Source organism: Nicotiana tomentosiformis, chromosome 6 (genome assembly GCF_000390325.3).
Source record: "Nicotiana tomentosiformis chromosome 6, ASM39032v3, whole genome shotgun sequence".
Taxonomy (NCBI): Eukaryota; Viridiplantae; Streptophyta; class Magnoliopsida; order Solanales; family Solanaceae; genus Nicotiana; species Nicotiana tomentosiformis.
Window position 1 is genome coordinate 104,072,175 of NC_090817.1, and position 26,883 is coordinate 104,099,057.

General features: G+C 34.0%; 1 protein-coding gene and 1 pseudogene across 1 annotated transcript; one reads left to right on the top strand and one right to left on the bottom strand.

Moving 5' to 3' along the window:
• Positions 1-2,855: 2,855 nt before the first annotated feature.
• On the top strand, positions 2,856-8,868 carry LOC104098958 (2-oxoisovalerate dehydrogenase subunit beta 1, mitochondrial-like). Its single transcript, XM_009605814.4, has 13 exons — positions 2,856-3,182; positions 4,456-4,567; positions 4,795-4,830; positions 4,918-4,977; positions 5,052-5,109; positions 5,192-5,289; positions 6,648-6,737; positions 6,811-6,879; positions 6,977-7,063; positions 7,298-7,393; positions 7,480-7,557; positions 8,494-8,580; positions 8,663-8,868. Exons 1-13 carry the CDS (start codon positions 2,992-2,994, stop codon positions 8,696-8,698), a joined length of 1,098 nt encoding a protein of 365 aa, XP_009604109.1. The 5' UTR covers positions 2,856-2,991; the 3' UTR covers positions 8,699-8,868.
• Positions 8,869-10,012: 1,144 nt separating this feature from the next.
• Positions 10,013-25,991, bottom strand: LOC117279192 (TATA-box-binding protein-like; annotated as a pseudogene).
• Between the last annotated feature and the right edge of the window lie 892 nt (positions 25,992-26,883).

The following is a 26,883-nucleotide window of genomic DNA, read 5'->3' on the forward strand; positions in this document are numbered from 1 at the left end:
GTCTGTTGGTCATATTTGATTCTATTTTTCCCTTTCCTCCATTGGGCCTTAAATCAATTGGATTCTTCTATAGCCTAAACATTTCCTTTAATTAATATTCCCTTTATTCCTGAGTTTGAGATTACGAATGAAAAGATAGACTTTTGAACTTTCTTATTTTAAATATGCAGTGAGATTTTTGTAGTTTTAAAGATATATCATTAAGAATAAATTAAGAAAATTAAAGTTAAATTACTTTTAATATAAAAAGATGTTATTTATTATTTTTGGATGGACTAACAAAAAGATTATGTCACAAAAAATAAAACTGAGGGGTACATTCATGTAGATTTTATTTCTTCTCAATAATTAAGCAGAACTGAACACATGATATAGATGCTGAAATGAATGAACTAATGATTTCATTTGTTAAATGTCAATTATAGATTTTCATGTAGTAAATTGAAGTTCTTCATTTTTATTACATTTCTTTCTCAATCTAAACGTGCAGATATAATTATATCTTTGGTTGCAGATATAAAACAAATTTGCTCATCATAATTATGGAATTAGCAAATGAAGTAAGTTTATTTCATAAATTTCAACTAAGCTAAAAGCGGAGCCGGCCACATCACTTCATTTGCATAAATACTGATCCTAAAACCGAATAAAATTAACTACTTTACGTACCTAATGCATCATAGAATTAAAAGTATTTCTGGTTGCTTTTACTGCATCCTTTTTTCTTTCATCGCTTTTGATTTCTATAACAAGAAAATAATAGGAACAAAAATTATAAATTTAATAATGTAGAGTAAACATGTAAACCAAAAGTACTTTGTGTAATAAGGAAAAAGATACAAATTGTCACTGCACTTTGCGAAATAGTTTATATTTATCGACCATTAAAAATTGGGGTCAATCGTTACCCCTGCTATTACGAAAATGGCACATATTCGCCCTTATTCCTAGATGAAAAATTATTAGAGTTAAATTAACACTAAACTCTTTATTAGCACTTGAGTTCGCCACGTGTCTAGTGTTTATCTTAATCCACCAGCTTACTAGATTGTTACCATTTTCTTACTCCTTACTAGATAAAACCATTTATTTTCCGTGAAAATATTTTTCATAAAAATAATTTTTTTCATACCAAACACACTCTGAGTATGAACACTTTTTCACCGTTGTCAAAATTATACTTATCCATTGTGTATAAGCCGAAGTCAAACAAACCTTAGTTACATTATATCACTAGTTACTTTAGCCCGTACTGAGCCCGGGCCTAATTCCAAAAACTAAAACTTGCAAGAGCATTTTCTTACTTTGAACTTTTATTTGACTTTTAAAAATATATATTCCTATAAGTTCTCGAAGACCAACTGAGTCTTAGCATGTTAATCCTGTTTGACCTGTCAATTTTTTTTTGTTTTCTAATTTTTATTTTAAAGAATTTAGCAAGTAAAATATTAGATGTTCAACTTTTAATTTGGTAATTGATTCTACTAATGAAAAAAATTCTTATGCACATTATAAAATGAGATTTATAGTGTGATGTCGTAAAGATGAGTTGATTAGACAATTTGATATTAAAAAGGTGGCAACTATATTTTGTAAAATTACTATACACATCGAAAATCATAATAATATTTTTCATACAAAAAAGTAGGTATATAAAATTTCATCGAGCAGTTTTATCATGTAGATGGTATTGGATAAATCTTTATACATTGCAACAATGTTTGTCATTTGATAAATAAATTTTGGTGTAACGTATTTAGAAACATGGCATTTATGCTCTTTTCCTCAAACATTTACATATAAACAGTGCCATCTTTCAAGAGAGATTGGTTAAATTTTCAAACATATGAACGCGATATACACGATCATAAGTAAATAAATTAGTTAGAAGCTACATAGAAAATCTTGAATTAATAACTTATCTTTGTGTTTTCTTGCCACTTTTAATTTAAAAAACATTAAAGAAACATCAACAATATTATATTTCTACACTTGTATTATAATAGGAAACTCATGAAATTCCTCATAACTAAACATATCATTTAAAATTAAAAAAATCGAAAAGTTATATCGTAATGTTTGTGGACGTTTATACAAAATTGAATGCCAATAATTTAAAAGGTTTACTCTTGTTCCTTTAATGTTATACTATTTCATGTTTATTTCGTATAAAAAAGAATGACATCTTTTAGATACAAATTTCTTTATTTACATACTTTAGTTTCATTAAGTGTATACTTTCTAAGATATCTTATTTATATGTTTGATAAAAATATAAGACAACATTATAGTATTCCATCCGTCTTTTAATATTTTTGTTGAAAGCCGAATCCAAATTAAGCATAGTAGTAATTTGTAAATATTATGTACCTTTTGAAAAACTAACGTGAATTTAATACTATGTTCCAAAATAAATGACATATTTTTAAATTTAGAAATAATTCAATTTAAACTCTTTATTTTACTTTTATAAAAAGTTTTTATAGTCACACAAATATCATGGCCCTACAAAACTTTTATCCCTTAAATTTTTAAAACCACAAATTTTAAAAAAATTCTTCTTTTTTCTTAAAATCCGCGTCGAGTCAAACTAACTCACACACATACAAATTGAGATTGAACTTAAAAGTACGGAACTCATTCGTTATGGTAATGTTATAGTCCATATATTTTAATTTTGAAATAAATTTATTTCCTTTAATTTTATCCATTACGAAATTCTCTACTAAAACCAAATCAAAATGATTTGACGGCTAACATTATAGTACAAATAAACCGGTTAAGTGTATAGGATAATCTCTGTCAACGTGGACCATGTGTAGATTTATTAATTTCATTTTGTCCCATACCAAACTCTAATAAATTCTCTTCAATACAACTTCAACACTCCTCTTCTTCCTCAGATATTTAGCTCAATATATTTTGCAGACTCCCACTTTCTCCAAATAAACATATTGTTGTTCTGAAAATTTCAATCCTAGTAAAAATTACATGAAAATGGCAAGCAGTTTCAGAAGAATTGGAAAATTGGCTTCAATTTCTTCCAAAAATCAAAGTAGGGGATTCTCGTCAACAGTTGATCAGACGCTTAAAAAAAGTGAAGGAATCAGTCCGAGCAAATCTGTCAACCTTTTTACTGCTATTAATCAAGCTCTTCACATCGCCTTAGACTCTGATCCTCGGTATCTTTTTAATTGTATATGTATTTTTTCCAATTTCCTTTTTTGGTAAGTGTACGAAAAAGTTGTGAAGTTTTCCTGTCCCTAGATCAGTCTATCGCTCAATCACGAATTAGAAATTAGCAAAGCGGGAAAAGAAAAAGTTGTGAAGTTTTCCTGTCCCTAGATCAGTCTATTGTTGTTAATTTGCTTGATTAACAAAAGGAAAAAGTATTACTAGTACTGTACTTTTAAACTACGTGGATGGAGGAAAAGGGAAAAAAAGAAGAAAAAAGAAAAATACAATCTTTAAGTTATTCGGGAATAATACTGATGGATAAATTGAATGGTCTACAAAGATTTCATAATGAGAATCTCAAGTTGGAGAAGGTGGAGAAAGCAAGTTCCTTTCCTTGTACAAATACAGTTTCTAAGTAAAAAGCCAAGAAGCTATCTTTTCGTTAAAGTGAAATGATTCTTTTTTATACCACCTCTCAATTCTCATTTGGAGGGTCATAAGTATGTGATATTTGGTATAATATTTAAAATTTCCATTTTTTTAAACATGATTTAGCTAGTCTATGCTGGTCAAAGACTGGTCAAATGTCCTTAAGAAACAGAAATAGTCCATTCTTTTTGTATTTTTTTTTATTTTTTGATAAATTTTCCAACAGAAGCTTTATAATTGGATATCTATTCTCATCATGTTTTTGTATCAGTATGTGAGTACTTCAAACCAATCTCATGTATGCATCATTTGTCATTTGCTATGTACTTTGCATAACAACTAATTTTAAGCACCGACACATGAATGGATAAGAATGGTTGAATGAAGAAGGGGGTGGTGGTGGGGGGAAGGAGATGTTGCTCCCACAACATTCTCGTTCGTTGCTTTTCTGCAGAATAACTGTACCGTTTGTATTATCCCAAGAATACCTCTTTTACTTTCCCAGAACAGTATTACGAGTAATGCAACAATGCATTTGCGTTAAGCTTCTCCAGAAGTATAAGGATGATAGCTTGAGCCTTCAGCTTTTGACTCCTTACCTTCATAGGAGTTACCAGTTGCTTCCAGCTTAACTTTGGAATATTAGTTGACACAGACACGCAAATCCCAGTATACTTGTTTAGATTGCATCTAAATAGCATCCAAACTTCTTCAAGTAATGCTGACCATTTCAGCTGGATCTACTCATGCTCAATAATAGATTATGCTTTTGCCGGCCTGTTCTCTTTTACTTGCAATTTTTATGTGCTTGTTTATGGTTCATTGATGAAAGATGAATTTTCTTCTCAGTGCTTATGTATTTGGAGAAGATGTTGGTTTCGGTGGTGTCTTTCGTTGCACTACTGGATTAGCTGACCGATTTGGAAAACAGAGAGTTTTTAACACTCCTTTATGTGAGCAGGTATATCTGTAGCTTATCTACTATATTCCACATCCGCTCTAGCCCTTTCTGGGTGAAAGACCTGAGCTAATACCAGCTGTTTCTTTGTTTTAATAATAAGAAATTCAGCATATATTTCATTTGACACAATGTGTGGTGCATAAGAACCTGACCATTTGGTTGCTCCGCCATCTCAAATTACTTTCTTGTGTGAAGAAGTGTATCCACTAATGGTTTTTGATGTGCAGGGCATAGTTGGATTTGCTATTGGTCTGGCTGCAATGGTCAGCTTCTGAGCTCTAAATACTGAAAGCTAAATAGTTGTTAACTGTTTGCTGATATTGTTATTTTTCTGCTTCCTTAAATTTCAGGACAATCGAGCTATAGCAGAAATTCAATTTGCCGATTATATTTTTCCTGCTTTTGATCAGGTATGCATCTTCGCCGAGTCATGTACTAGCATATTGGCATGCCATTTATTGACTGTCAGATTTTCATTTTGTAGATCGTCAATGAAGCTGCAAAATTCAGATATAGGAGCGGTAATCAGTTCAACTGCGGAGGTAATTGGAGGAAAACATGACTTTATTGCACTTCACCATTTTCTCTAAGTTTGAAGATGCTGAGCTACCTCATGGTTTCCAGGCTTAACTATAAGAGCACCTTATGGAGCTGTTGGACATGGCGGGCATTACCACTCACAATCCCCCGAATCTTTCTTCTGCCATGTTCCTGGTATAAAGGTATCCCACGTCTTTCTTTGCATCTTACACTTGTCAGGTTTCTTTTGCATGATTTTTCTCAAAATTACCATATTATATGTTTAGTTTCCTCTTTAATTCTTTATGGAGCATCGGCACTATTGATGTGATTGACTCCTTTCCATGTGCTAGTGTTACTGAAATAACCCTATCACCAATCCTTTTAGTTCTATAACTTTATTCTTAAGTTCTGGTGCTAAAATGATTTTCATACGTTTCTGTTTTTTCCTATCTCACATTACCGTAATTTATAACCTCTGTAGTTAATCACTCTAGCATTTTCCCGTACACGTAGTCTTATGTAAATTGCAATATCAATTCTCCCCGTTAAGCTATCTAGTAATTTTATTTTATTTTCTGTCAATGAACCTGAATTCACGTGGCAAGTATGATGGACCGACTTCTTTACCCATACCGTCCATAACTGGAACCCTTACTTATACTTCCTCACGTCCAGTGGCAGAGCCAGAATTTTTCACTAAGGGGAGCCAAAATATAAACAAGTAAACACATGAAAAAGCCAAGGGCATTCTACATATAGTGTATATACATAAAAAGAAATTTTACCTAGCTACACAGTAATTTTCCGGCGAAGGGTTGTCAATTTACACCCCTTGGATGAAGGTGGCTCCGCCACTGCTCACATCCAAGTGGTGAGGTGATGGAACACTTTTCCTTATATTTTTCATCACGCCCAGGTGCCGATGTAGCATATACCCAGGAGAGCACATCTCCATTTAGTATTGTGAGGAATTATCATAAATTGACTTCTTTTAGCTGGTCGTTGCCTTACCCCAGTCCTCATTTATGTGGGTTTAGTACTGGCAATGTGAGTTCAAATAGGATGCTAGCAAACACATGCAAAGTTTTCCGTCTCTACAAGGTGGACATTCTTTTTTTCTATTTTCTTTTGATAAGTCTCTACAAGATGGACATCCAATATTTGTTTGTCAAGTTCTTCCCTTCAAATGAGAAAAATCGTTATTCTCCAAATACAGTATATATATTGAGTTTCTCCATTCGTGAGCCATCACCATCATGGGCATTGGTTGGATTGTTGACTGATTATTTTTCGAGGTTGCTTGTTTCCTTTCTTGATTTAAAGTGAAGCACCAAGCTCCGTGATTCCATTAGTATCTTCTATATGCTCACTCTGTTTTCCCTCTCTGTCACCTTTTTGCTTATAGTTTCTCCTCCTAAAGGATTCTGGGAATAATTATTTATATTTACTTTTCCTGAAATTCTTGATATATTTTCTTTAGAAACCAGATGCACTTCCTTTTTCTTTATAGAATTGAATGCATACCTTTGACAACTTTTTGTGCAATTATTTGTGTAAGGTGGTCATCCCACGCAGTCCACATCAAGCAAAAGGATTGCTGTTGTCGTCCATACGTGACCCAAATCCTGTAGTCTTTTTTGAGCCAAAGGTAATCACTTTTTCCTTCCTCGTAATACTCTTTGCTGCAGGAAGATCATTGAATATGTCTGGATGAATCTCAGATGCTTTACCGGATGGCTGTTGAAGAAGTTCCTGAAGATGATTATATGTTGCCTCTCTCTGAGGCAGAGGTATGATGTTTTGTTTAATTGTTTATTATGAATTTGAAAGCTGAAGAGCATGCTACCATTATCTTATCAAAAAAATCTGATGCATGCAAAAATGCAGGTCATCAGGGAAGGTAGTGATATCACATTAGTTGGTTGGGGAGCTCAGCTATCTACTATGGAGCAGGCATGCATTGAAGCTGCAAAGGTGAATACTAGGTTCTAATAGATCTGTTATAATATGTTGCCTTGAATAGATTTCTTGTCATTCCATTAGTTCTTTTTACCAGTATAAATGCATTTTATTGTCCATGGGTTTTGCATGCTCAAACTTCTTTCTCACGCTTGGTATTGTATCATATCTATCAGTTAATCTTTCAGCTGTACCTCTTATGTACTTCTCCTGATTACTTATCAGCTTCTAAATACGTATATTCTATAGGAAGGGATCTCATGCGAACTGATAGACCTTAAAACTTTAATACCATGGGACAAGGAAACAGTAGAGGCTTCCGTCAAAAAGACAGGAAGGCTTCTGGTGAGTATTCTAAGCAATGCTTTATGGAATTGAAGAGGTAATCTCATCCTAATTAAATAACTTACAGGAAGTTTTCTTGTTTGTAGGTTAGTCATGAAGCTCCTGTGACAGGTGGATTTGGTGCTGAAATTTCTGCATCTATAGTTGAACGTTGCTTTACAAGAGTAAGTATTTACTTATTTTAGGTCTCCTTTGTAGACTTCTGTTAGTTTCCTTTTTCTTTCCTGGATCACCATTATAAATGTCAAACCTTATATGAGATCTCATAGGCAAGGTCATATGTCCTCTGTGCTTTTGGATTTGTGAAACATAGTTGAAGTAAGCAGTCTTAAGGAATAATGAGTGGTACCTAGGTTGTTTGGAAAAATATAAACAGCTTAGAGCTTTTGCTATACTCCTGGTTATTGGACTGGCGTCATATCTTACTTGTGTGAGTGGGTGAGGCTACTGAACCTGTCAGTGTTGTCTAGCATCTGGGTAACTGGGTTAGCTAAAAGTTAAGTATTTGCCACATGCCTTATCTCAGGTTCAGTTACTAGGTCCTGTTTAAAACCAGAAGTGCTTAATGAATCGCAACCTTGTGTGGGTATCAATATTCTTTGCTGTGCACATGAATAATTTATGTATTAGAGGTGATTGTCTTGGATAGGGGTGTTTTAGTGAGGCCCTTCTGTTAGTTGAGGATGTCAATAATAGCATAAACATGAACATGCTGCAAGAAGCTAGCAGTTCTAGTATGAGCATTTTAGTTCTCCAATCTCTTTTTATCAAATAGAAAATGTCCTATGTTCGAAGAGGCAGAACCATGATTTAAACTTAATGAATCTAACCTTTAAAGTTCTTAACACTGAATTCATTTTAATTTTGAAGTGATGGGTTCAAAATTTAATATTTGGTGACATCTTAGTGGTTTCATGCACGCACACACAGAGATAAAGGTTTTTTGTCGAAATACTGGGTTCAGTTGAATCCGTTAAACATAGACTCCATCTGCATCTGTGTATTCTCATATTCCTATGTTTTTCTCATGTTCCAATATTTTGTTAAGACGTTACGAAATGAAGTACTTATAAGTGTTCAATATTTGAGTTGCTTTGCAGTTAGAAGCTCCAGTGGCCAGAGTATGTGGGTTAGATACCCCTTTTCCTCTTGTCTTCGAACCCTTTTACTTGCCTACAAAGAACAAGGTAACTGGTCTTGAAACTTCTTTCATTTTTAAAAGATTTAACCCAGAGTCTGACTAAAGTACTGATCCTTCTTTGTTTGCAGATACTGGACGCAATCAAATCTACTGTGAATTACTAATGCTCTTCCACTCATGTGGAGCCAGTGCCACACTAGATTGTTATTTCAACTAATTTATGCATTGTGTAGTTCATGATTGGGTGTCCTGTATTAACATACAAGTACACAACATTCCCTGTTATTTCTACTACTAATAACAATTAATTCAAAGAAAAATCTATATTCGGTTACCCCTGTCATTCTAGTACTGGCTCGCTGCTATCTGTTTTGGTACATAAGCTGCGTTATTTGAATCTAGATTGTCCATCTTACATAGCTTTCGTATGACCCATCATTATAAAGGTAATTGGTGAAAAAGAGAAATGAAGAGTCATTTACTACACAGTTTGAGTTTCTCAAAAGGTACTCCTGGCCATCCAAAGTAGTTTTATCAAATTTTGTTTCCCACCCCCCCCCCCCCCCTCTTTCTTTCAACAACTTTTAAAGTTTAAAAAAGAATTACTCCTTCCATTTTAATTTAGATGACATATTTTACTTATTAAGAGTCAAATTGTATATATTTTAACCAATATTTTAAAATATACTTTTTGATCATATGTTTTGTATAGTTTTTGAATATTTAAATTTTATTTTAAAATACTAAGTTGAATTAATCCAATTTAGATTTAAAATTTAATCAAATTGATTCTCGAAAAAAAAAAAATGAGTACTTTATTTCTAAATAGTATATTGATTACTAAACAACTTACTGCTAGAAAATATTTACCCATATGTTTGGTATGATAGTCATTTTTAATGAAAAGTATGGACGTTTCTCCGGTTGGAGCGCACAGCTTACTTCCCCTTATGATAAACTAGGGGTAATGACTTGGAAGATTCATATACTCAAGCTACTTCATCGACGACTGTTGATTTACATTTTTTCGGATCATCGAGGACTAAGAGACGAGAAGGCACCCCGAAAGCTAAGCTTAAAAGCTAACTGTTTTAGCAGTAAATAAAGGAACTATTAACATGAACAAGATCACAAGATTAACAAGGATCAATGTGGCCAAAGTTCAGGGAAAGGACAATTGTGGAAAAATATCATATCAATATAGTCCATAGTCCAACAAATGAATGGCTCACCCACACACAGTATATATAAAGCTAACATGTCTATGCACAGTAACTGAGAAAGTATTCCTCACTTCATTCAAAGTTGGGTTGGCTGATGATTCCCGGTTGAGAGGCAACTATATTTTTGTACATAAAGCTATAATTTAGGAGCAGGAAAAACTTTCGACAAAGAAGGCAAGTAATACAAATACTTTTCAGGTCCGACTGAGGAGAACTAAATCAAAAAACCGCTTTAAAACATTAAGACTCAACAACTACGAGAATAAGGAACCAACGACCAGCTCCCTTTTTTTTTCTCTCCCCCAATTGAATTTATGATATGCTACAAGTGAAGTAATACAGTTATCGGGATCCTCCTAAAGTTCCACCCTATCAGTTTTAATTTAAACAAACGTCCATAAAAGCTGATGCCTCATTTATAGAATATCTACAGTTAAAGAAAAACAAAGAAGTCTCCAAATATGAACCACCCTGCAGTCAGTCATAGCAGATGCTCCACTGCATGTAACAGTCTCTCAACTCTGCGAGCAACCAACATCAGTAATATAAAGATGAGGATTAGTTCGCTACCAATATAGAGCAACAAACTGCATTTACTTGATATAAATCACTTTAGTGCAACAGAGCTCCCTACAATTGCACATGGTGCTCAAATAAAGAATACCCCGCCTCTCTTTTTTTCTAAAACTAATGATCTTGTCCTTCTGAACTATTTCATCTTTCTTTTTTGAGTTCCTCTCAAAGCTAAAAGTTAACGCCACAGGAGCTTCAACATTGCATGGCAAAGACAAATAAATTTTCTTCTCTTTAAACATAAAGGGAAAGGGAAACATTTTCTGCTACAAGCATCTCGGTTTTCCTCTCACCAATAAATGGTTTCACTATTCCATCCAAAAGCAAGACATACAAAATCATTTTTTCGTGGCATCTAATGCATTAACTACAAATAAGAACTAGAAAATTACTCCTCGTGTATTAATGCATGCTAAATAACTGACTAGCGGTTCCCCAGCACTTAGAAGTACCAACCCCTTTATCACATATTTAAAAGGCTATCATCAGAATACCCCTCCAATTGACAGCGAAACTACAGTTCATTAAGCTGGATTTGAGCCAGCTCATCACAGCTGTCAGAACCCGAACCCCCCCCCCGGTTGTTGAGTAATGGACTAATATTTTATCACCCAAAACAAAAGTTGTGCACATACAAACAACCGATTGCCATACCATTGCTGATTCTTCCTGAACTCAGTAAGAACTGGGTATATGTTCTCAAAGGCAGTATATGTCTCATCTCTAACCTGAAATTCATATAAAATGCTGAGCATGGTAAACCACCAGCATAACATGTAGAAATTTAAAGAAGAATCCATTAGAAGGCAGAGACTATGTATTACCTTAGCTCCTGTGATGACAATTTTCCCAGAAACAAAAATAAGCAGCACTATTTTTGGTTGTTTCATGCGATATATTAATCCAGGGAATAGTTCTGGCTCGTACTGTACCAAGAAAAATGGAAGATGATAAATACAGGGAGGAATATCAAAGTCAATATATCTGTCAGAATTCCCACTAAACAGTTCTTTCGACATTCTATTTAAGATGTCATGATTCTAATGAATATATCAAGGTACTGAAACTCGAGCATTGCCACCTGGCCAACCACTCGGAACTATGTACCAGTTGCTTTTCTGGTCAGAAACAAGGGTAAAACTCATTTTACATCACAAATAATAAGTGATGCACAAGGGACAGTTTACCACAAATCACTAGAACTTAGCACAAACCACTCCCTATTATGACACAACATTTATCCCATGAACTAATTATTTACCAAAATTGGAACATGTTTACAATATTGCAAAAGGGAATGCAGTGACCGCGAGAGAGACTGAGGACTGCATAGTTATAGCAACAGTAGTTTGACCATAAAGAAAGGAAGCAAGTGTGTCGATTGGCTAGAATTGGAGCTAGATTTTATTTATCTTTCCGTTCTTCTTACCCCCCCCCCCCCCCCCCCCCCACACACACACACACACACATGCAGAAAAGAGGGGAATATAGCACCAACATCACTGGTAATATAATCAGGAAGGTCGCAAACTTTCGATATGTAACAAATACTAACAGGCTGCATTAGAAGATCCAAAACACATGCTGAAAGGTTCTTTGCCAATCAGTGGACTCGAGCCTACTTGGACACAAATCAAGATCTAAGTTCAGCTTTAACTATCTTCATCAAAATTCAGTTAACTAAATGGTTTCTCTAAAAATGGGTGATAATAATTACAGAAAACAAATCGATCTTAGTACACATACCATATTTTGTAAATGAAGTTAAATTGACTGACATAACTATATTATTTAGTAGGAAAAAATATTATAGTAGTAATTGATAAATAATTGTGATGAGGAAACATCAAACCATGGTTTAAGTTTGAATTGTTAATGGATATAATTGGTAGAAGATCTGAAGTTCTACAGTGTGTCAAATACTTCAGACTTGTCAAAGCACAGGATGTCATCAATTGGGAATGGACGATTATCATTCATGACCCAGGTTTTGTCACTTCAATTCGGCACCATTTGCAGCTAACCCATGGTTAAACCAAGACCATCACTAGTGACTTTTCTGGTTGATAATGACCCAACCAATTCGAGGAATAGATTTTTGTTCTCAAGCTTGTTTGCTTATTCTATGCTAGCAAAAGCATTGTTGACCTCACAGTTTCACATAAAATTTCAGAGTCCTTTGAAGTTCCGTGCATTTCAAATAACATACGTTTTAAGGCAATTGACATGAAGAGGTCAACAATGCCTAATATCTCAAACCACTGATACATCAAATTCTAAGAATTTTATCTGTTACCATTACAATTGCAGGATACTGCATATGAAAACTGATAAATAGGAAGACATATCGAGGAAAAAGGTCAGTAATACTTCCAACAAATTCAAGAGAAATGATACATCGAAATTTCAAAAACTTGATCTGCTACAGATACAATTAGAGGATAATACAAAAGAAGACTGAAAAATAGAAAGAAGGCAAAAGCTGATTCTTGTCTGACAGAGTAACCCAACCAAATAACCGCAGATCAATCAGATGAAGGGCTTATACCTTATAGGTATAACAGGATTGCAATTACAATATTCACTAGATTTATGAATACTAAGAAATAGTGATATAATATGTCAATACTTAGACTTGAGAAAGCACCGTGGGCATATGCAAGGCCTTCAAGTCGAATAGGAAATTTAACATCACAAGAACCAACTATATTCTGGATCTTAAAATCCTACAATGGAGCAAAACAATTCAAATAACTGAAACATATAGCAGAAACAGCAAAAAGAACAAAATTGCAGCTAGACTAGGATTATTTGGCAACTTCTCCTATAATTGTGTATTGTTTCCAGAAAACTAGGAACAAAGAAGAGAAGCTTTGCCTAGAAGCGTTTTAAGTCATTCTGAAGCATTTTCAAAGCACGTGTCAATTCTTGAAAAAACAAATATAATGTCTTAGCCGCTTCCAGAACATTGCAAACTGCGTACTGAAGGCTTTCAAGCACATATCCCAGCTCACAACGTTTATAAAGTTTTCTCTGCACAACTTGTTGATTGAGGATGTAATTTTACCTTTGGCCTTGGTTCTAGGGAATATCAAAGCACCAGACTAGCCTGTCGAATAGATCACTCCCTCTGAAGGCTCAAATCGATATTCTGATTTTTCTTTTGTAGTGATATCATTAATATACTTAATGTCTTCTTATTTATGTATATGGGAAAATCCTTTATTCACGTGAAAATAGGTACCGGCATTGACAGGTTAGGTCCATCCAGCTATAGTGGATTAGATCCAAGGGTAGTTATGAGGTAAATTTTAGAAAAGCGTTTGCACCCTATGATGGACAAATGTTCCAAAATATGTAAAGAACGCAGTAATCAGGATGGAAACATAAACATATTCTTCCCTCTCTTTTTTTTCTGAAGAGGCAGTTTTTCTCCTTTCCTATTCCTTATTTTCATTCTCACATCCAGGATAAGGGAAGGGGATATGTATAGTTTTCTATAAAATCTCAATAAACTGAATAACTGAGCAAAAGTGGTTACCTTAAACTTGGCTGGAAAACCAAGCTTTTGAATGATTCTAGCATACTGTAAAAGATTAGGAAAACATCAAAGTAAGAAAGATAGGCACTTCAAATAAAAAGAAAATGAGAACTTGACAATTTATGAAAATAACTACTGAAGACATAAAAAGCCTGCTGAACAGTCGGAACCTTTTCAAGAAATATACTAGACAGATGCTAAATCCAAATTAGTATTGTCTGATTCATTGAACTTTCTGATAAAGTTTGTCTGATTCAGTGAACTTAGATAAGCATCTGGATTCATCACAAAGGATACAATACTAGCTATTAACTAGTACATACTTTCCGTGCTGCCAACTTTGACTGTTGTTCACTTTTTGCTCCAGTACAGACCTGAGACAAATAAATTCACAATTAGAAGGCATGAGTTTTAAGCAGAAAGTAGATAATAAAATGAGTATTTCTGGATAGCAATGAGAAGCTATGTTGCTCAGATCCTTCAATAGTCTTGCCGCACCCATGTCGATCCTACACGATTTGGGTGTGGGTGTGGGAGTGGGTGTGGGATCTGCACTCGATTTAGTCAACCTAACTTGGGTGTTTGACTTCACCTATCGCCAAGTATAGGTTGATTGGGTATTTGGTTTGACTTTTGAGGTTATGTCATATACTCCCTCTGTTTCAAAAAGATTGGCACTATTTCCTTATCAGTTTGTTTCAAAAAGATTGGCACTATGACACCTTTCAATATTTTCTTAATAAGAAGCATTTATAACCACACAAATGTTATGACAAGTTTCAGACCACAAGTTTCAAAAGTTTTAGAACCACACAAATGCTATGGCTTATTTAAGACCACATATCTCAAAAGTCTTTCCTTCCTTATTAAAGTTTGTGCCAAGTCAAATTAAGACAATCTTTATGAAACGGAGGGAGAGTGTGTGTGTGTGTGTGTGTGTGTGTGTGTGTGTGTGTGTGTGTATATATATATATATATATATATATATTAGAACACTTTACTATTTTACCAGATAACTTATGAATAAAATATTTAAGTCTTAACAAAGAATTTAATTATACTAGCTTTTATATAATTTCAATAAACTGACGAAATATATACTTATATATATATATCGTAATATACATTTATTGGTTTCATCTTAACACCCGCACCCATACTCCTACATGTATCCCCGAATCCCAAAAGTCGGGTGATGACAAATCCGACTTCTAAATCCGAACCCCTGTCAGGTGCCCACACCCCTATCCGAGCAACATAGATGAGAAGTTCATGAACAAGGTTAAATTTTAAGTTCCAGAATTATTTGAATCAATCAACAAGATCAGTGACAGTGTCAATACTTGCTAAGACCAAACCCATCAAAAACCGTTTAAAACTTACCATCTTCCCAGAAGCAAAAATCAGTGCTGTAGTTTTTGGTTCTCTAATTCTCATGATCACTGCAGCAAAACGCTGAAAACACAATAACTAGTTAAAACGATATATACTTTCATTCTCAATTGCTTGACAAAGATGCACGGATGATGCAACAACAAACATCCATAGCTAGTCGGTTCAGCAGATTCAAGTGGAATACAGGTTTACGAAAGAGGTTACACAGTATAACTTTGGAAGCAAATATAAAACAATTACTACTCAATTGCTCTACACACAGATTCATGTCATAGTAAACAGTTTACATAGATGCCTCATACTAATGATAGAATACCTACTTTTAATGATTCATGGATTACTTCGTATGAAACTGAGAATAGATACAATCTTATATATTGTCAAACCATAAATAGGAATATCAAATATATCATCTTAGAGCTCAAAAATCAAGTGAACAAAGTAGGGAAAAACAAACATAGGAGATATCACTGACTAAGGAGATCCAATTACACAATGGTGAGCAATTCCTAGCTGACATGGGCAAGTTGGTAACAAAGATAAGACTTGGATACGTGACAAAGATAAGTAACAAAGATACTCCACATTGAAGACTAGGTGACCATCAGATAAGACTTAAAAATAAAGTGAGTTGTTAAGTGCCAAAAAAACACCAAATTGGACTTATGATTTGCGGATCATAGTTGTGGTACCCCCATCCACCCCCAAAAAAACAACCCTCAATACCTAAACCAAAATGGAAAAGAGGGGAAAATAATGGACGCAAGCAAACCAAGCTGCTAAGGCTCACGAGCACCCAGTTTTTGTAAAAGATCAAGCTCCATATTTTAAGCAAAACTCAAGCTGACTCATGCTCTGATGAAATTATTGCAAACCAAGTTCAACTAGTTAAAATTGCATGGCCATATATGCGTGTACAATATATAAACCCCATGATCAACTATGTGTACATATAAAGAAGATACCTAAATATTCTTTTAGATATTCTAAAAACCTCCAAACGGAACTCTCCCAATTCAATCTCACTAATAATCTCTTTTCTTCTTAATCTCTTATCTTCTCTCTCTATCTCCTCCACTCTCCCCTATATCCATCATTTTATCTGTCCATTTCAAACTCTACCTTCCCCCCTCCCCACCGGAGTTGTTGTATAAGGGGTTTATTAGGCCAAATGTTTATCCTTGGGGTGCACCAGTATTGTTTGTGAAGAAGAAAGATCTCTCAAAAGGATAGTTCACTTTCTTCATCTCATTTTGTTCTCATTCTTCTCTCTTCAACCATAAATATCATGCAACTGCCATAATGAAGCTTATTCTAAGTATGTTTGATCCCGAGACTGAGATAAGGTTAATGAGGAATTTTAAGTGCACTGTGAATCTAAAACAGTTTCAGCATTTAGGGCACTGATTAAAATATCAGATACATAAAGATGTGACATCCCAGTGCCATACTTTCATATCTAATCAAACTGGCCCTGGTGTTGAAAACAATTTCTAGATGTGGAAATAGAATAACTCCTATATCTTTTTTATTATAATAGGATAACTCCCATATGCATAAACACATCGATATATATTATATTTAAATATAAAGACTTCTATATCAGCACAAACAGTGGCAAAAGACATTCTGTTTATTTGGGATTCCACAAGAAATATTCTAATAAATTAGACATTCTCCAGTTTTATGTAGAGAAAGAATGAAAGAGATGCAATTGATTTCATTCTTAGGGGGTTCATCCTTAGCTTGTTACAATAAATGAAGAGACCAAGGCCTTGATCGAACTCAAGTTGGTCAATAACTAAGCTGAATGAATACAGCTCGTACTTTAATTTTAATTAATCGAGCTGATCTCAGAACTTAGTTTTGGAACTACGCCGAACTAGAGCACAAGCCTCAGCTGAGACGTGCTACTGGTGACCAAGCATTCAAAAAATAAGACCACTTTGTTCACAAGTCCTTATTCCGGTCTCTGTTACTCGCTTACGCTTCTTTTTGTGAGCACTAAATCTTAAAAATATGAAAGCAAAAAAGAAATGAATCCATTCACAAAGTTAGATCTTAAAACAAGTCATTTGCAAGGAAACCGCTAAAGGGAAAAATTTGAGAATGGCCTCACAACAGTCACATGCTCAAACAAAGTTCACTTGATCCTGCAGGAGGCACCTATTATCTCCCCAAATTTCACCGCCAAAAAAGCAACAAGTGAAAGTTAATTTTTTTTTTCAAAATCATTAAGTTTAAAATAAATCATTTTGCAAAGGAACAGGTTAGCACACGTAACAAATCTCTGACAATCTCATAATAAGGAGATCTCAATGCACAGAACTCCATTCACATGTTAGATAAAACTCATTGTGAATGTGCATTAAGAGGATCAATGATCTTATAAACAATTATAACAAACTATGGCACAGAAAGATACCTTTGGATTGTACTCTGCATTTCGAGCTTGAAGTGCAATGGCTTTAAGAGGTCCAACTTGCAGTCCAGATTTACTGTTGACACAATATTCCTAGCAGTGAAAAAGTATGACAGACACATAGGTCATTTAGAGGAAATCTACTTTCAAAATCCAAACTACTGAGAGCTTGCACCACTAAAGTTATTCACCACCAAAAGTACTTTTATCACTTGTTGTTCAACTTTTGTAAACCGAAAGTGTGCAGTATGTTTAGGGCAACGTAAGCAACACAAGAAAATTTGCCAGGCAATAGAAGAGAATTATTAACTAATTACATATTTCTGTCTTTCGATGTTATTACTCGTTTAACAAGACTGAAAAAGATTTGAGAATAATATTATAAAAGTTCTTACACACGTTACTTTTAAAATAAAATAAAAAATAAAAAATTGTGCACATATCTTATTTGAAATTCGAAAATTTTATGAACGAAACTTTCTTCTTTTCAGTTCCCCGTTTTCAGTTTCTCCCTTCTGCTCCATCCGTCTTAATGCAATTAATATAAATATTTGTTTTCCCAAACATAATTTTGACAAGTTAATAGAACTCTTTGAGTCTGAATATTTCATTCCAATGATCGTTTAGAAAGCAATAAATACTATGTTTTCGGGGTAAGCGTTAATGACCAATGACTTGTAAACAATTCGTAGGCCCTATTACTAGCATTTATTGCTGATAAACATAGTAGAAGTAATGAGAAATAACTTACTGGAGGGTAGGGACTATTCCAGAAGGGTGCTTGGTGAGATCCACTGGTTGGCTCCCTTCCAATCCCTGATCCGCCACTCCTCTTTTAACTCCCTACACAAACCTCTACAAAATGGATTAAAGTAGCAGATATTATCAATATCTCCTTCATAAAGTATACTAATACAGCAACAACTACACGTCAATCCCAAGCTAATTGGGTCGACTATATGAATACTCACTATCCAAGTCCCTCCACTTAGATCCATCTCAATTCAACATTCAAAAGATTAGTTCACTAACACTAAAAGTTATCTATATTTTCTACAAATTCAATACATCTCCTTCATCAATAATAAAAATAATAATTTTTCCAGCTAGAACTAAAGGATAAAAGACCAGAGGTTCCTTGGTACACAAAGCCGGACCGTAGTGAGGGTGCCAGTGAAATAGTGTAAGTGACACAAGACAGTTAAAAGAATCTAATAAAACAATAATAACTCTTCCCCTAAAGAAGAAAAATCCAATATCAATTCTGCACCCTCAGTCTCACCCTCCCCAATTTTTTTATTTTATTAATTGTTATTTCCCATTCAAGCAAATCAGGAGAATTAGGACAAGTTTGCTTATGCAAAATCAAGTGTATGTGCGAGTGTGTAAGATTTTCAATCGAACTCAACACGGAAAAAGAATGACTATAATGTAGCGCAAATTCGCACATAATTCAGACATAGACTTTGATTCAACTCATATAAGAAATCGTTGCAATAAAACTCGGAATATTGAGGTTTACAACTTGCTTAATGAAACAATATCAGACGATGATGAAAAAATTGGTTCAGATTCAGACCTTTGAGTGTAAAATCTAAACCTAGGGTTTGCTTAAATTCTGCTGATTCAGAGCTCAAAATTGGAGCGAAAAGTTGATTTTCGAAGGTGTACAGAAAGAAAAATAGGAATTGAAGCGGTAAGAATTTGAAAGAGAAGTTCTTTTATATGATAGAGGAAGATTTTTGTAGAGGTAGAGGTTATATAGAGGGGAGAAAAGAGAGTTGGAAAAGAGAAACGATTTGAAGAGCTTATGCGAAGACGTGTGGGATTTGGGTATTTGTGTGATGGGGTGATGGTTGTAATTTACTTAATTAACCTTGTATGGCTGAATGTTGTTTAATGTCTTGATGGGTAGAATGGTAATTAAATTCAATACAGGCGCGTGAATGCCAAAAAGATTCGAGTATTTGTGTGATGGGTATTAAATTACGGAATTAACCTCATGTGGCTAACAGATGGTCCATGTTTCGAATGGATAGAATAGTAATAAAGCTTTGATCAATAGACAATAAAGGCTATAAATGGCTAAATAGATCATGACACGTGTCCTTTTATGTGTTTTTCTTATGGAAGTGGGGAAATTATTTTGCTCATAATATGAGTTTTTTGACCTTTTACAAACTTGTTTTTAGTTTTATGACCTTATCTTTTTTTTTTACACATAGAAGATTTACTTTTACACATGAGAGATCTTTCATTTACACATAAAAGATCTAAAAAAGACATTTTCTTAAATTCAACATTGTAAAAAGCCAAGAAGGCCTAAAACAAGGGGTGTTCAAAGCCGAACCGAAATCGAAAATCGAACCGAAATCGAAGCTTAATGGCTTATTGGTATCGGGTTAACGGTTTAACGGACGGGGAACAGATTGAAATTTTTTTATTAACGGCTTATCGGTTTGGGGGCGGATTATTCAATTTTTTTAACGGATAATCCATTAACCCGTTAAGAATATATATATATATATATATATATATATATATTAAATATCAAAAACCCTTCTACTTCTTCCAGCTATTAGCTTAGCTTATTCTCCCACCCTACAACAAGATTGTTTAAGCTGTTATCTATGGTTCACCTCTGCTTTTATTTTTTTAAACTAATGCATGTTGTCTATGTTTAATAGAAGAACAGTAGTGTTGTGCCACAACTTTTATCCCACAATAGTGACGATAATACTGTCTTGAATTATGTTCTGGGGAAAGAGCGCATTTGCGTTTCCTGTAAATTATTTACTGCTTATAATCCATCCATATTTCTATACATAACTGCCTTTTGCTCGGTGCTGTTTGTATGGTTAATGATATAGCGTGAAATGCCTGGTTGAGAGTTTAAGTTAGAAATTTGAAGTTGTTGTTTGAACTTTGAAGCTGCAAAAATTCAAGCACCGTTAGGCGTTAGCTGCAGGCCAAACATTTATGTGTAGACTGCTCACTTATGGATTAATCATTTTGAAATATCTATTCTGGACTCACTTTGAATATAGACTGGAATTTCCTATTCTGAATTAATATGCAAGGCGTTAACAGACATATGTATGTTTGGACTCATGTAATGTAGTCTGCTTTGGGATTTAATGGTAGGCGTTAACAGATATGTATGTCTGGACTCATATGTAGTCTGCTTTGGGATGTAATGTAGCATACAATATGTTCTATTTTTTTCACTCTATAATACATGACACACTACATCATTCTTATGTAAGCGTTAACAAACATGTATGTCTGGACTCAATGTGTAATTTTCTATTCTGAATTTGTATGCTAGGCGGTCAACAAACAATTAATGCACGCAATATAGATTGCTTTAGGCCGATAAACTGTCCCATAACCGCCCGATAAGAGCTAAACCGATACCAATCCGCCCGATATCTTATCGGGTGGCTAGAAGATTAATACATTTAAAAGCTGATAACCGTTAAGCCAAACCGTTAAGAGTAATTAACCGTCCAATCCGCCCGATAAGCAGCCCTACCTAAAACCTCTTTTGTGAATGGGAATAAGTTTTAATTAGAATAATTTTCATTGCTAGTTTTAGGCGAGACTTAAAATTTTTGGTTTCGATGGAAGAAAAACTTTGATTTTTTTTATTTTAGTAGTACAAAGTAAGATGTAGTATTTTGGTATACAAATTAAAAAGAAAATTTGAAAATATGCATTAAAACTAGAAAGCATGAGATAAAATCTATATATTATTAAAAATCAAAGAAAAAGACATCACATTAAATCAAGTGGTAGACTAAAAAAGAGCCACATGGCATAATTAGTTATTTAGTTAAAAATTAGTTATTGGTTATTATTTTTGAATTTAAATATCTATAAATTTCAAAAAAAAAAAAAAAAAAACTACCAATTCAAATTGGAGAATAGTTTCTTCCTAATAATGTATATAGACGACGACAAGTGTAGATTTTGAAATTAAGTTGGTAGTCGGAGTTTAATTGCCAAGTGTCATAACCATACGATGACAAGTGTAGATTTCTAGGAGAATTCTCCAATAAAGTTGGAGTTTTAAAATTATTTTAAAATAAAAAATAAAATTTTAAAATATAAAAAATCGCCAATTCAATTTGGGGATTAGTTTCAAGTTGGAGTTTTAAAATTATTTTAAAATTAAAAAAAACTTTAAATTCAAATTTGGAAGTAATTTCTTCCTAATATGATAGTCTATATACATATCAATATCTATCTATATATCTATATAAAATAGGAGAAGCAAATCAATGTAATGATGTCAAGTATAACAACAAAAATTTAATAATTTTCACATTTTAGGACAAACCTCCTATAAATTTGGGAATTCATAAATTATTTAAAAACAAAGAAAAAAGGAAATGAAAAAAAAAGACATAAAGAAAAAAATAGTTGTCAATTTAATCTGGGGAGTAGTTTCAAGTTGGAGTTTTTAAAAACAAATTAAATAAAAAACTTTATTTTCAAATTTGGAAGTAATTTCTTCCTAATATGATAGTCTATATCCATATCAATATCTATCTATATATCTATATAAAATAGGATAAGCAAATCAATGTAATGATGTCAAGTATAACAACAAAAATTTAATAATTTTCACATTTTAGGACACCTCCTATAAATTTGGAAATTCATAAATTATTTAAAAATAAAGAAAAAAGGAAATGAAAAAAAATACATAAAAAAATTAAAAAAAATTGCCAATTCAATTTGGGGAGTAGTTTCAAGTTGGAGTTTTAAAATTATTTAAATTTTAAAAAATAAAAACTTTAAATTCAAATTTGGAAGTAATTTCTTCCTAATATGATAGTCTATATCCATATCAATATCTATATATATATATATATAATAGGAGAAGCAAATCAATGTAATGATGCCAAGTGTAACAACAAAAATTTAATAATTTTCACATTTTAGGACAAACCTTCTATAAATTTGGGAATTCATAAATTATTTAAAAACAAAGAAAAAAGGAATTGAAAAAAAAAGGACATAAAGAAAAAAAAATTGTCAATTCAATTTGGGGAGTAGTTTCAAGTTGGAGTTTTAAAATTATTTTAAAATAAAAAATAAACAACTTTCAATTCAAACTTAGGAGTAATTTTTTCTGAATATGATAGTCTATATCCATATCAATATCTATCTATATATCTATATAAAATAGGAAAAGCAATTCAATGTAATGATGTCAAGTGTAACAACAAAAATTTAATAAGTATCACATTTTAGTACAAACCTCCTACAAATTTGGAGATTCAAAAAATATTTAAGAAAAAAGAAAAGAAAAAATGAAAAAAGATATAAAAAATTAACTACCTAAAATTACCTACTCAAACATGGGTGAGTGTTGATTTAGGTTAGTTAATTTATTTGTTTCTTTTGTTTATATCATTTTTATTTTTTAAATAATATAAATTATATTTATTCATTAAAATTCAAACAATATTATTGAGAACAGTAGAATAAAATTTAAAATTTAAAAATTATTTTAATAGTAATAAAATATTTTTCTTCTATTATATTACAAAAAGAAAGAAGCAGACAAAAATATTAAACAATGTAATATGCTAATAAAAATTTCTATTAACAATAAAATAATGCTAATAATTGGATAATATAATAACGAAATATACATAACAAAAAAGTTATTCGATAACTATATAAGTCCCTTCAATTAATAGAACTTTTATTCATTCAGATTCAGACAATATTATTGAGAACAATAGAATAAACTTCAAAATGGGTATCACACAAAATAATTGATAAAAACTCAAGTCAGGTTATTACTATCTCTAGGTTGAACCCTTTAATTGGGTAAATCAATCCCTCAATTGACATAAAACAGTTGATAAAAACTCAAGTCGGGTTTTTTTCTTTCTTTGGTTGCGGCCGCACAATTCCTTCTCCGTACCGCACAGTTTGTGCTTCTATTCCCTTTTATTGCCTTGTGCTTAGACTACTCATTTTTAGTCAGATTTCATCTCGGGAGCCCAACTTCCAGCATTCCTGCAATTTTGCACAATTTTATTAGTTCCGGGAACACAATTCAATGCTTTTAGACTAAAACAAAAGTTAAAAGGCACTAATAAGTAGTCAAAATCCTCACTTATCAACTCCCCCAAACTTAAGTCTTTGCTTGTCCTCAAGCAAACAATTTAGTTCCCACCTCCAAAAGTTAAGGTTCATTTCAGCGAGTCGAAGGTGAGTCATCCACACATTAGTTGGGACCAACAATTTCCCACACTACTTATGTATTATCAACAAGGCGACAAGTTAAACATTTGTGCACATATAGTTCTAGAGTGACATTTGAGCATCAAAAATCATCTTTACTCATCAAGGACTCTTTCTCAATCATGTAGGTCATCGTGGATTCCAAACTCTTCCTCCTCTACTTTCCGATTGCATGGCTCACTTAAAAATTTTAGCACTCAATCCAAATATTTATGAAAGGTTCACTCATCTCTCTCAAGAGAATATCGCAAGTACGGCTTCAAGTACCATAGGCTTTTCCCCCATGTAGATCGCTAATAATGTAAGCTCACTCGGCTCGAGATCAAATAGGACTTTTTCGGGATGTAATGAAAGCTTTTGGATTAGGGTTGGATACAATATGGTTGAGTGGTTACACTGTTCCTTAAGCACGCCATTTTTTTATTTTTTATTCTCGGCTCACACTTTGCAAGTTCTTTGAGGCACTTTCTTTTCCTTTGGGAACTAGAGAGACTTAACTTCACTCTTTCTTTATCATTACATTCATTTTCTCCCTCTTTGATTTTTCCATGTTTGTAATCATTACCTCTCTTTGAATCCTTTCAAACCTTCCACTTATTCACTTTTTTGCATTTTTCTTTTCTTTTCTTGCCTTTCCTTATCATCATTTCTTTTCTATTTTTGTGCCTTAATACCTTTTTCAATTTTCTCGTCTCTCCCCCAAACTTACGTTTTTATCCAATTGTTTCACAAGAGTGTTAAGAAAAGTCCGGGTGCCAAGAGAGGGTCACAACAAAACGGGTAAAGGCTTGTAACATGGTTATCAAATGAGAAAGACTCGAGGCTTAAATGGGTTAACCAGGGATAACAACATTGGTAGGCAATAGAAAATTCAAACGGTCCAAGGAAAGCCTACAATCACTTCTCAGTCAAAGCAACACTTAGGATTTTGCCTTGAAACATATTCGGGGCAAGTTCTAGACCTTTCGCACGGGTACTTGGACTAGCAACAAAGCATCTCACCCCTTACAGAACTGGATTGTTAAATATGATAGAGTCGAGGGCCCACAACGACCACATTCAAGATTGAAAATCACTATGGCTCAATTAAACCACTCGATGGTTGCCAAAGTCAATATAATAGTCACAAAGTCACTAACTAGAGTTATTTCTTTCAAAAATCTTATTTCTAACCATAAGCACGTAGTTAAGTGTGTTGGTACCAAATGAAGCATGCTGACTCTTCGAGCATGACTTAATTGGGTCTTTTTATTTATTACTACTACTATTCATACCTAAACACCAAAAATTGACTCATTCCCTTAAGAAGGTTATCACGCCATCCATCATTGGGACGAGTCACCCGGTTCACATAGCAACTACCTTTGGAAATAACCGTGGTATTAAGAAAACCAAAGGCTTAGTGTATACTAAAACATAAAAAGAAGTTACTAAAACAAACAAATAAGCTACTAACTCAAACTACGAAATAATAATAGAACCAAAAATAAAGAAGCTAATTAAACAAAAACTATTGAATATACATAATGAGAGAAAGCTAGAGAATATATATATAGAATACGAAAGACAAAGAAAATAATATCAAGTTATTACAAGCCAATTGTCTCAGAATGTACCAAATATCATCAAAATACACTCCACCCCCTGAATAAAATAAGCATTGTCCCTAATGCTTAGCAAAATAAGAATAAGAGAGGGGAAAGAGTGAAGGAAACTCCATATGGCTCCTTGGACATCTCTGTGTCCACATCAAGGTCACCACCCTCAGTCTTATCTAAATGGATCTCATCATCCTCAGCTATCGGTGTGACTGGGTTGGTGAACATCTGTCGCACTGCCTCGGCAGTGTCGGCAGCAGAGTCTGGCCCCTCAGACTGGCCAGCTGGTGTTGCTAGTGCTGATGGTGCTGCAGGATCTGGGCATGAAGGGTGTGGGTCAATCAACATGTCAAAAGGGATATCTCCGACTGCAACAAGCTTGGTCACCTGCCTTCGGAGCTTGTCCACTGACTTCTTACTGCCCCAGGACTTTCTCATCTTCTTTACTTATTTGCCCAACTCTTCGATCACTGACCCGTGTTGTACCAAGGTAGCCATGATGGTGTTCTGGTTCTCTAGGAGCTTCTTAAATGTCTCCTCAACTGTCGGGGGAATCAAAGGTGCCTGGAGTAAAGATTGTGCTGCAACAGTACTAGATAGGTCAGACAACTTTACAGTGGTTGTCTGCATCCAATTGTTGAGGCTCGCCAATGTCTAGGAGACTCGCAGCACAGAAAGTGGAGCAATAGCCATGGGCATCGGCTTCAAAGACGAAGTGGAGACTGTGGCAAGAGATGCATAAGGGGATGTGGATGATGGTGGAGGCATAACTGCGGCACTAGAGGAAGGCTCGGCCGAAGTAGATGGAACATCAACTGCCTCTGCAACTACCCCCGCTGGCTCATCAGACTGTCCTGTGGTGGTAGACGACTGACCTTTTCTCTTGGGGTTGTTCGCATACATTAGTGAGTACCATGAGAAAGGCTTCTTCAACTGCACATTTGTATCATAATCCCTTGGCTCTACCCTAGCATCCGTGAGATACTCTGTAATAGTGTTGGTATATGGGTAGGACAAGTCATCCTGCTGAGTAATGACTGAGATGTTGGCCGACATCACAGCACCCACATTGATAGAGTACCCTTCCATGATCGAAGCAACTAAAACTACCCGAGGGATCGGGATATAGGTCTCATTCTGGCTCGGGTCTAGTTTGTTGTAGACAAAGGTTTCCCACCCCTTTGCCTCAAAGCTCAAAGTGCTCATGTGAATAGGAACCCCTGTTGTGATCTATGGCGGTGGTGGCCCAGGAGCTGCTAGAATCTATGCTAACCAAGGCCGGTTCTCATCTTCCATTGCATACTTTTCTAAATATTCCATCGGCTCAACA